Source organism: Alosa sapidissima, chromosome 11, assembly GCF_018492685.1.
Source record: "Alosa sapidissima isolate fAloSap1 chromosome 11, fAloSap1.pri, whole genome shotgun sequence".
NCBI classification, from domain to species: Eukaryota; Metazoa; Chordata; class Actinopteri; order Clupeiformes; family Clupeidae; genus Alosa; species Alosa sapidissima.
Window position 1 is genome coordinate 16,559,192 of NC_055967.1, and position 10,304 is coordinate 16,569,495.

General features: G+C 43.6%; 1 protein-coding gene across 8 annotated transcripts in view; it reads right to left on the reverse strand.

Moving 5' to 3' along the window:
• The window catches only part of uacaa (uveal autoantigen with coiled-coil domains and ankyrin repeats a), a 68,420-nt gene extending 58,940 nt beyond the window's left edge, over positions 1-9,480 (reverse strand). For 5 of the 8 annotated variants that reach the window (XR_006035065.1, XR_006035066.1, XR_006035064.1 and 2 more), the window contains exons 1-2: positions 9,273-9,478; positions 6,623-6,753 (exon numbers count right to left, since the gene is read on the reverse strand). Coding sequence is in view for 5 of the 8 variants with exons in the window: in XM_042110025.1 (XP_041965959.1) it covers positions 6,623-6,753; positions 9,273-9,320 (179 nt within the window). In the remaining 3 variants the exon portion in view is untranslated. Of the gene's footprint in view, positions 1-6,622; positions 6,754-9,272 lie in introns of all 8 variants that reach the window. The other 3 variants (XM_042110028.1, XM_042110027.1, XM_042110026.1) reach the window with 2 other exon arrangements.
• Positions 9,481-10,304: the final 824 nt, after the last annotated feature.

Genomic DNA, 10,304 nt, shown 5'->3' on the forward strand with positions numbered 1-10,304 from the left:
TGGGTCGGGACCCAAAAGTGGGTCGCGGAACCATTCTGGGTGGGTCGCGGAGCTTGTGGTTTAAAAAAAAAGAAGAAATCGCCCATTTCAAATAGACTTAAATTGAGATGAAATGGTGCAGAATCCACAGTGTGCGATGTTCACAATTGCTGGAACATGAGTAAAAATGCCTCATAATAAAGTACACCTGTCAAAGACAGACCTGTCAAGTACTTTAAGGTGACATCAGGAGTTGGAGACTTCACAAATGTAATGCCAAACAGCATGTTCCAAACAAATAGGCCTACAGGCACTTCGCCTTTCTTAGCATGTAGCTCACCAAATCTGTTGTCTTGAACGCTATAAAATATATATGGGTCGTGACTTCATGAACATGGGAAATTGTGGGTCCTACAGCCAGACCAGTTAAGAACCACTGCATTAGACCATTCTGAATGGACGCTGATTATTGTAATACTCTATACAGAACAATGTAACCACATTCTTATATAATTTTTTCCATGTCTTGCATTTTGTGATTGATCTTTTGTCTATATTGTCACCTATGTGAACATAACTTCAGTTTCTAAAGGACTTGCATGCCTGTGCATTGTACTGAGCATCCAGTACACGTTTGCAGTTGCATTCATTTAGCTGACTTACAACTGAGGGACATCAATAAAGACTAGTGCAATAGAAGACCGTGGAGTAAATAATAAGCACTTTATTTTTGCAAACAAAGAACTACAAACAGTATGTGGTCTAACTGGCTGCTCAAATGAAATGAAACGAATGCATATCAAATCAGCACATACAGGCTTCAGGGCCTTAACTTGTCAATCTCAATCCAAAACCAGTCAGTTAGGTTCAATGTAGCTCTCTCTGTCTACAGAATTATGGCCAGAGCTCAAACAGGCACCAGTCTTTACACTCAATACTCTTGCACCTAAACACTGTGCTAGGCTCTGGTTGGGGTTATTTATCATTTATCAAAACACAAGTGTGATATCCACATGACATGTCATGTCCTCAAATGTGCAGTTTAAGGGCAGTATACAGAATGGCTCAACAGAAAGAGCACATGGGTAAATAGTCCCTTCAGTGCCGCACAAATGGTTCATATTTGAAAATCCTGCTGACATCTCTTATTAAAGGATTGGAGACTATTATCTCCAGCCCTGAATGGTAAAAATATAGCAAAGATATTGAGATGCAAAGATGTAGTCTGAGGTCTCTAGAGATAACTATGGCTAGACAGAGAATGTGCAGTTTGGTTGGGCTATGCGCTGAGACCACCGCCCAGTACATCTCACACACAGGCTGGACAAACACAATACATACAAATGACCAACCCTTTACACAAACACAAACAACTAACAAACAACCACATACCAGCACAGGCACACACACACACACCGACTCATCTTTAGTCACACTGCACACACCCACACACCATTGTGTACATCTGTTTCCTTCACATGCACTGATGCACATGCTCATGGACATTCACACACACACTAATAGCATGCCTTTGGCACACCCTTTCACACACATAAATAAGCAATGTCCTTCCATTAGCTAACCACATCGAAACAAATTGATCTTCTCCATGGTTCCAAAAAAACATCACTACTTGTACGTACAGCTACATAGCGTCTCCATACAATACGAAACAGCAACGATACAGTACTGATGTCTCTGACTAAACTTCAGTGACACTATGGATATGGTTTAGTGTTTGGCGACAATTACTTTTCTTACTGTTGGGCTAAATATTTCTCGTTTGTTTAAATTTTGTTTCAATAACTTGAATCGCGGTTGCTTCAATAGTTGAATAGCTGTTGAAAGAACGTTTCTAGACACTGTGGAAGTACGACTTTGCATTCATTTTTTTCCCCTTTGTTTGTTTCTCACTGTAACTCTTGGGGGTTTTTCCCACTGTGGTCAATCTCCCTGTTGGGAGGAGAGCTCAAGGACAGTGGGCCTGTGCGCCGTGGGCGATCTATAGGTGTGACAGCCGGGAGATAAGACAGCGGGCATCGGGGGAGAGGTGCCTTAAAGTGCCTGGTCACCACAGCGGGGAGATGCATTTAAAGTGCCTGGTCACCACACTCCCACCTCCGCTCCCATCCAGCTGACACTGAGACTCCAATCTCCGGTCCGCACCTGCCACTCGTTCCAGCGCAGCTCAGTGGAGGCATCTGCCCGTGCAAATAGGCCTGGAGATTAGGACTGCAGTCCTAATGCCAACCGCCTGGCAGACGGCCAGGGCTGGTGGGGCACCTGCTCTGACAGAGCACCTCTGAGAAGTGGGAAGTGAGAAGGAGGGGAGAAGTGGTGTGTGTGTTAGTGTCTGTTAGTGTGTGTGTGTGTGTGTAAGTGTGTGTGTTATTATCTCTCTCCCTGCCGTAACAGAGGCCATTTGCACTTTTATTTCGAGGCAAAATGAAACAACGTTTTTTAAAGTAGCAGGCTTCTGGGGTTGTTTACAGATTAGTGGAGCACTGAGGGAAATTAAACACAGCAGGGCAGAAGGATGGAGCAGGGGGCAGTGGTTAAAGAGTGAAGACTAAAGAGTTTGGGTGTCTGATTAGCAAGGCCAGGCGAGGACGCTCCACACATCAATGAAATGGATCAGTGTCCCCAGGGAGACTAACTGCACACAACTCCAGCTGGGGCAGAGAAGTTTGTAGATTTACTCCAGGTGGCGGTCTGCAGTGTTTAGCGTCACGATGTCATTTAAGACTGCAGTCATTAAAGGCATAAAAAGCCCAAAAAAACATACAAAAAAAAGAAAAAGACTGCAGTCCAGAACTTTTAGTTCTGGGATGTTACATAAGACTGTAGTCCAGAACTTTTATATATAGGCTGTTACATAAGACTCTAGTCCAGAATCTTTGGTTATGGAATGTTACATGCTGGGTCTCCACCTGGACAATAAACTGGACTGGTCAGCCAACACTGATGCACTCTACAAGAAAGGGCAAAGCAGGCTGTACTTCCTGAGGAGGCTGCGGTCCTTCAATGTGTGCAGTAAGCTCCTCAGGATGTTCTACCAGTCTGTTGTTGCCAGCGTCCTCTTCTATGCAGTAGTATGCTGGGGTGGAAGCACAAGGAAGATGTGGGGCGAATTGACAGGCTGGTAAGGAAAGCTGGCTCTGTAGTGGGAGCTGAACTGGAGTGTATCACTTCACTATCTGACAAAAGGACCCTGAACAAACTGATCAACATCTTGGACAATGAGTGTCACCCACTCCACAGCACTATTGTTAAACAGAAGAGCCTGATCAGCGGGAGACTTCGCTCACTGCCTTGCACAAATGACAGACTGAGAAAGTAATTTGTCCCCAGGGCCATTGAACTGTTCAATGCCTCACTTAAGGGAAGAGGAGAGATAGACTTCTCTGCATAGTCTGTCTGCCTCTTCATCCCCTCCATGTTTGGTACTGTATGTCTGTCCACTAGCCACTTGTACCACTGTCTTTATGCCTCACTGTTTGCGTGCTATATTAGCACATTAGCACATATGCATAACCCCCCCCTCCATGCCACAGCCGAACTGTGGCCACACTTATACATTTTCTTAAATAGTTAAATATATAGATATATAGACTTTCCTTTACTTTATTTCTGCATTGTTGCACTGTTGACTTACTCATTTGCACTATCACCATGACCACTATCACCATTGCACTACCACCATGACACTCATTCACACAGAGCACCTTAGAGCACCTTACCATACCTTACTATGCACAGAGAATCACAGGCTCAGTCCCTGCCTCAGTCATTGCAAGCGCCTCTGATTTATTAATCACCACTATGTGGATACTGTTTTTAGAATTGATTTAGATTAAGTGTTAGTATAATTTGTAATATTGTTATTTGTATTTTAGTATATTTTTATATATTGTATTAAGTGTTAGTATAATTTGTATTTTAGTATATTTAGCATATTCTTTATCTTCTACTGTCCTTACTGCTTAGTTGTGTTTTTATATTATATACTTTAATTACTCTTCTGCTGTTAAAGAATGTGTTTGTCTTGTATGTATGCTGCTGAGACCTTGAATTTCCCCTGGGGATCAATAAAGTATCTATCTATCTATCTATCTATCTCTATCTACATGGGGCAGCCGTGGCCTACTGGTTAGCGCTTCGGACTTGTAACCGGAGGGTTGCCGGTTCGAACCCCGACCGGTAGGCCACGACTGAAGTGCCCTTGAGCAAGGCACCTAACCCCTCACTGCTTCCCGAGCGCCGCTGTTGTCGCAGGCAGCTCACTGCGCCCTGATTAGTGTGTGCTTCTCCTCACTGTGTGTTCACTGTCTTTCACTAATTCACGGATTGGGATAAATGCAGAGACCAAATTTCCCTCACGGGATCAAAAGAGTATATATACTTATACTATATACTTATACATAAGACTGTAGTCCAGAACTTGTAGGTATAGGGTGTTACTTACATTGACATAAAATGATTTATATAGACACTTTTATCCAAAGCGACTTACATATGTCAATTATATTGCAAGGGAGCAACTCGGGGTTAAGTACCTTGCTCAAGGGCACAACAGTGGAAGCCGGGAATTGAACCCACGACTTCTCGGTCTACTGCCCAGCTCCTTCAACACTACGCTACCACCGCCCTGCTTAAAACTGCCCAGCTCCTTCAACACTACGCTACCACCAGCCTGCTTAAAACTGCCCAGCTCCTTCAACACGACGCTACCACCACCCTGCTTAAAACTGCCCAGCTCCTTCAACACGACACTACCACCACCCTGCTTAAAACTGCCCAGCTCCTTCAACACGACGCTACCACCACCCTGCTTAAAACTGCCCAGCTCCTTCAACACGACGCTACCACCACCCTGCTTAAAACTGCAGGCCACATTACAACTGAACATTTGCGATTTGGTTCAGCATTCACTGCATTACTTGTAGTACATTTTAAACATGTGATGAGGCATTACCAATTAGGAGAAAATCAGAATATTGCTGCTGTTCTGGAACCTGCTCCATCTACTAATGAAATGAATAAAAATATAATAATTGCTTCCAAATGGACCATGATTCTGATGATTGGTGAGAACCATAGATGTGACATAATTAACCCTTTAGTAAGAGGTAAAGTGAGGTAAGGTAAGGTAAGGTAACTTTATTTGTACCCAAGGGTAGATTTGGTTGCAGGTTGCAGAGTCATGACTTGCTGCACTATTAATTGCAGCCTTCGCGATTTGCATATTGCATCAGTTAAAATTGTGATTTTGAATAGAAAATCAATTACAGTTTTTCTCAGTTGCCTTGGTGCTTTTCTCACATCACTATTAACATTTGCACAGCAGTTAGTGCATTTCTCAAAACAATTAGTGCAAACTGCAAAACCTAGTGGATAACCTGCAAAAGCACCTCAGTTGCTCAAAATGGATAGTCCATTCCTCAAAAGCAAGTATTTATGTCAATGAAACTGCCAGTGTCATCAAAATGAGAAGTCTCATCATCAGTCAGACACCATCGTTTATGAACAAGATAGTCAAATGGCTTTGTCATGTTTTCATTACGTTGTATGTTTCATTGTTCTCAGTGTTTTCCCATGCAAAAAAAGGTCAGAACTCGGTGACACTACCTTAAAATGCTCAAGACAGCACTATACAGTACTTGTACAGCCATTTGAAAACTACAGTAAAGTTACAAATTGCTGTAGTTAGGGGAGTAAGTGAGTACAAGACACTGAATATGTACATTTCACAGTTTTACTGTACTCTTTGCAATTCTACAGCATTGTGACAGAATTTGATAACTAGTTTTGTATGTAATGACTCAAGCAATGAAATGAAGACTATTACTTTTATTGGGAACGACTATTCAGCATCCATAAGTATACCGGTAGTTAATTTTGACTGACATGACAAAGCAACTGATACATGTTCAAAAGCATTTGCAATTTTTTCAGAGGAAGGAGAAATTGCTACTATGATGTGCACAAATGACTAAATGTTGTGGAGGTTGAACTAATAGTTATGAGAATTTTCATTCTGATCTGAGAAAAGCACCAAAGCGACTGAGAAAAACTGTAATGAGTCCAGACCTCTCAGTCTTTGTTACTGTCCTGATTCTGAAGACAAGACAGAGCTGAGACAAGCAGTCAATATGTTACAACCCTGTGCAGCTTCGGAGCTTTGATTGGTGATGTTGCACAACAACACACACAGGCCAGACCTGACCGTAACTCTGTGTTTGCCAATAACCTTAAATCAATACAGTCTCTGGACCCCCCCCCCCCCCCCCCCCCCCCCCCCCCCCCCCCCCCCCCCATTCCCCCGCTTCAATCCCCAGCACACACACACACACACACACACACACACACACACACTCTCTCTCTGGGGTGAAGTGAGGTGATTGAGTCATGTCAGTTGATGGCCTTACCTGTTGGCCTTACTGTTTAGTGATAATCAGATCACAGCACAGTTGATGGCCTTACCTGTTGACCTTACTCTTTAGTGATAATCAGATCACAGCACAGTTAGACTAGTGTGGGGCTCCACTAGTGTCAGACACTCACACCAAACGGCCCTGTGAGTTGTGCTTGATGGGGACGGGGAAAGTGTGTGTGTGTGTGTGTGTGTGTGTGAGACACTCACGCCGAATGGCCCTGTGGGTTGAGCTTTGTGGGGACCACGCCCTTCTTGGCGAGGGTGGCGACGACTCTGTCCAGCTCCCCACTCTCCACCGCTTTCAGCAGCCTTTCATCATACTTGGACCAGTCCTTGTTCTGCCCCAGACAGGAAAGCAGGAAGAGGAAGGCCGTTAGGAACACAAGAACAGGCCGTGGCAGAGGCCCGTCCATCAGCACTGCGCTAACTAGGTCCACCTCTTCATTTCTGTCATGACTACCTCAGTCACACACACAACATACACACTCACACACAATACACATGTACACACACACGCAACATACACACACACACACAACATACACACTTACACACAATACACATGTACACACACACACACAACATACACACTCACACACAATACACATGCGCGCACACACATACACACACACACACACACACACAGGCATACACAGTCAGACACACACAGGCATACACACACAAGCATACAGTATGTACACACACATACACACACACATACTGTGTACTTCTACGCTGACTACGCTGAGCCCTTGGCCTCATTCTTAGAACTGTACACAATTCAAAACTACTTAGATAAGTGATCCCACTTCAGCTTCTCAATCAGCTGAAAATTACTTTCAGACCCACAATTCCATTTTTCAATTAAGGCACAGGAGTCAGACACCAAAACAACAGCAATGGCTCACTTTCAAGAAGCCCTGTGCTTATCTTTAGGGAAAGGCTTCAATTTAGCGTGACGGATGTGGCCAGCGCCGTTTCCGACAAAAACCCACCTCTGAGATAGGATGGGGTGGTGGTGGTGTGTGTGTGTGTGTGTGTGGGGGGGGGGGGGGGGGGGGGGGTAGGCAGAGAGAGAGGTAGCCCTTGCATTGTGAGATAGCACTCTGGAAGAAATCAAGCTAATTGACGACCACCTGCTGCAACACCTTTTTTTGTACAGCTTAGTGCGCTTTAGTTCCAGTGTTCTGCTGTGATAATGTGATTCTAAGGCCAACCTGTGTGACTGCACATACAGAGCCTGCTTGCAAATGGCTGTGAAAGAGTCTTATCCTGTTTAGCTGAGGGTTTTCAAGTCACAACTTGTGAGTGAGTGTGAGTGTGTGTCTGTTCCTGCTTGCATGCTTGTGAGAGGACAACATAAAATGCTAGTTTGCCATGGCGACCCTGGGGGGGGGGGGGGTCTTACTTACAGAACAAACTCTTCCCATCACATGATACATTTGTTTTTATAAGTCCAAAGTTTATTGGTTGGCTCATGGACTAAGTCCAGCACCCCCATTTTAATCTATCCTGTGTTTGGTTTGTTATGGTCAAATTACTATTGCATTCTCTGGCAAGCTTTTGTGAACCACGCACATGCAGAAATACCTCTTCATAACTTCACAATGACACGTGAAAATGCAATTCTGAGTCTCAGTACAAATCTCAGTTAACACCTACTGTGACCCCAGAGGCAAACTCTTGCTCTCTCTCCAGTGGTTTTAGCCTATTCTGGTTCGACAGACAGGTTGAACTGGTGCATGTCTGGCATGTTTGCGTCTGTTTGGTGTTGACACAAATCATCAATAGGGGGGTTGGTACATGCTCGTCATTTTAATGGCTCCCAGGTCTGCTCAGAAGACGCTAAACGTCACGCTGACCTGCGCTGCACCGCAGGCCCCTGTATTTATCCGGCATGGCTAGCTAGTGTAGCATAATAACTGGGACAATGTCAGGATTGCGGAGTTTAGCAGGCTAATCCCAGTTCTCACATGATGTCAGAAATCTGGAATGTTTCTCCCCTCGCTCGCTGTGGTGTCCTGTTCTTTTCCATATGCTTAGTGAGGAAGGAACCATAGGCCTAGCAGCACTGCCAGAAGCTACAGCTCCTTTCATTATGGAGTTGTTGTCCTCAATTAAAATGCACATTCATCATTGGCATTAGGCTGTATCTTAAGTGTACCTGCTGGCTAATTCCTCACAACCTAGGCTACTACAGTGATTTTTCTTTCTAGAGCCAGTCCTGGTTCCCAATCCCACCACATCAGAATAAAGCAGAACTGATCCTGCTCCGTAAGAAGGAATCTCATATAGTGGCTGGTCATGCCAGTAAAAATGGTTTTCGCCAGATTCAAGGAAGGAAAAGCCTGTCAGACAAAACGTTTTTTCAGAACTGTATGCAAAATGAACGTTTAAATTTAAAAAATAAAGTCATGGTCCCCGCGGTGACCACTTAACCAAGGCTATTAATTGTCTTTTTAGGATTGGGCACTGACACATTTCAAATGATCTACGGTCATGCCTTCCAGAAAAGTGTTCCAAGAGCGCCAACTTAATTTCAGATAAACACTATTTCGCTCTGTGCGGTTAGGCAGAAACTGACCTGGACGAGTCGTGAATTTTAAAAGCATGCCTGTCAAATAGGCTAAAAGTAAAGTGCCCGCTACGGTCTCGAAGAAAAAGAGAGAAAGAAAAAAGCAATGATCTCTCCTATCCTATTAGTTTCACAAACAACCTAGGCTAATACATCTTTCGGCATGTCTAATAAACATAATCCACCCCTTTTCTCGAATAACCCAGAGATGTTAGTGGAGATAGGAGAATAGGCTATTTATGTTAGGAACTCTGTTAGTTCGTCTCTTAAAAATAGACTTACATCGATTGTTACTTCATGTCTCATCAGCCGATTTTTAAAACTTTTCATTGTTGACAAGAGTGTCACGAAGTTGGTTGTAAAATGTCAAATTCCGTGGTTGTGTGTATTGAATATTTCCTGCCACTGTCAGTCCACCAGTCGGAGCCAGCCTGCGCCTGACGTAGACACATTCATAATCCAATGACGGGAGAAATCCTTAATAACTGGAGAACTGGAGCCAATCGGGGTTTGGGAAGGCGCGGTACGAAGGTCACGCTTTGCGTGGTTGCGGAGTTACTTCACATGATGCTTAGTGGAACAGATTCCATTAACCTTAACGCTTTCCTGCCAGAGCGAACAACACAATGGGGTGGGTGTTGCTCTTAAAAACAGTGCCCAACCTTTCCATAGCAGACAGCCTTTCGGTCAGAGGTCCAGCCAAGTGCAGGGAGTAGGCCTATGTGGATTTTCAGTTAAAGTCTGCCAAGTTTAGGACATTCTTCACCATTTTGTTAGTGGATATACGCCGTCTTTTAGTTTAGTTTTTGGCACATTAGGTAAGTATTATGAAGAGAGTCAAAGGTTATCATTCTGTTTCAAAAGAACAAGTGGTTAACAGATCACTATGATGGCCGACTGCCTGACCCGGAATCTGGTGTTTTACGGCGGTAAAGTTGGTTGGACGTTGGCTATTTTGACACATTAAGAAAATGCATAAATTATTGTAGCCTTGTTACGACAGACGAAGATGTAGGATGTACTTCATACAACTTCAGCACGGGTCATGTGTCACAAGGCTAGATCGTTACAAATGTTTATTTATTTATTATGAATAATTTAAATATAATTTAGCCGCCCTGTAACCCTAAAACTATAGCCTACACAATGATATCACAAAATCCATGTTTGTCTTGGATTAATTTTATAAATTGTATTAACAAAGATCATGAATATATTAAATCTATTAAGCATCAATACTTCTGGACATTTTACAAAACACAGACAAATATCCACCACATGACAGAAAACCTCTGTTAGCAAAACACCCACTCC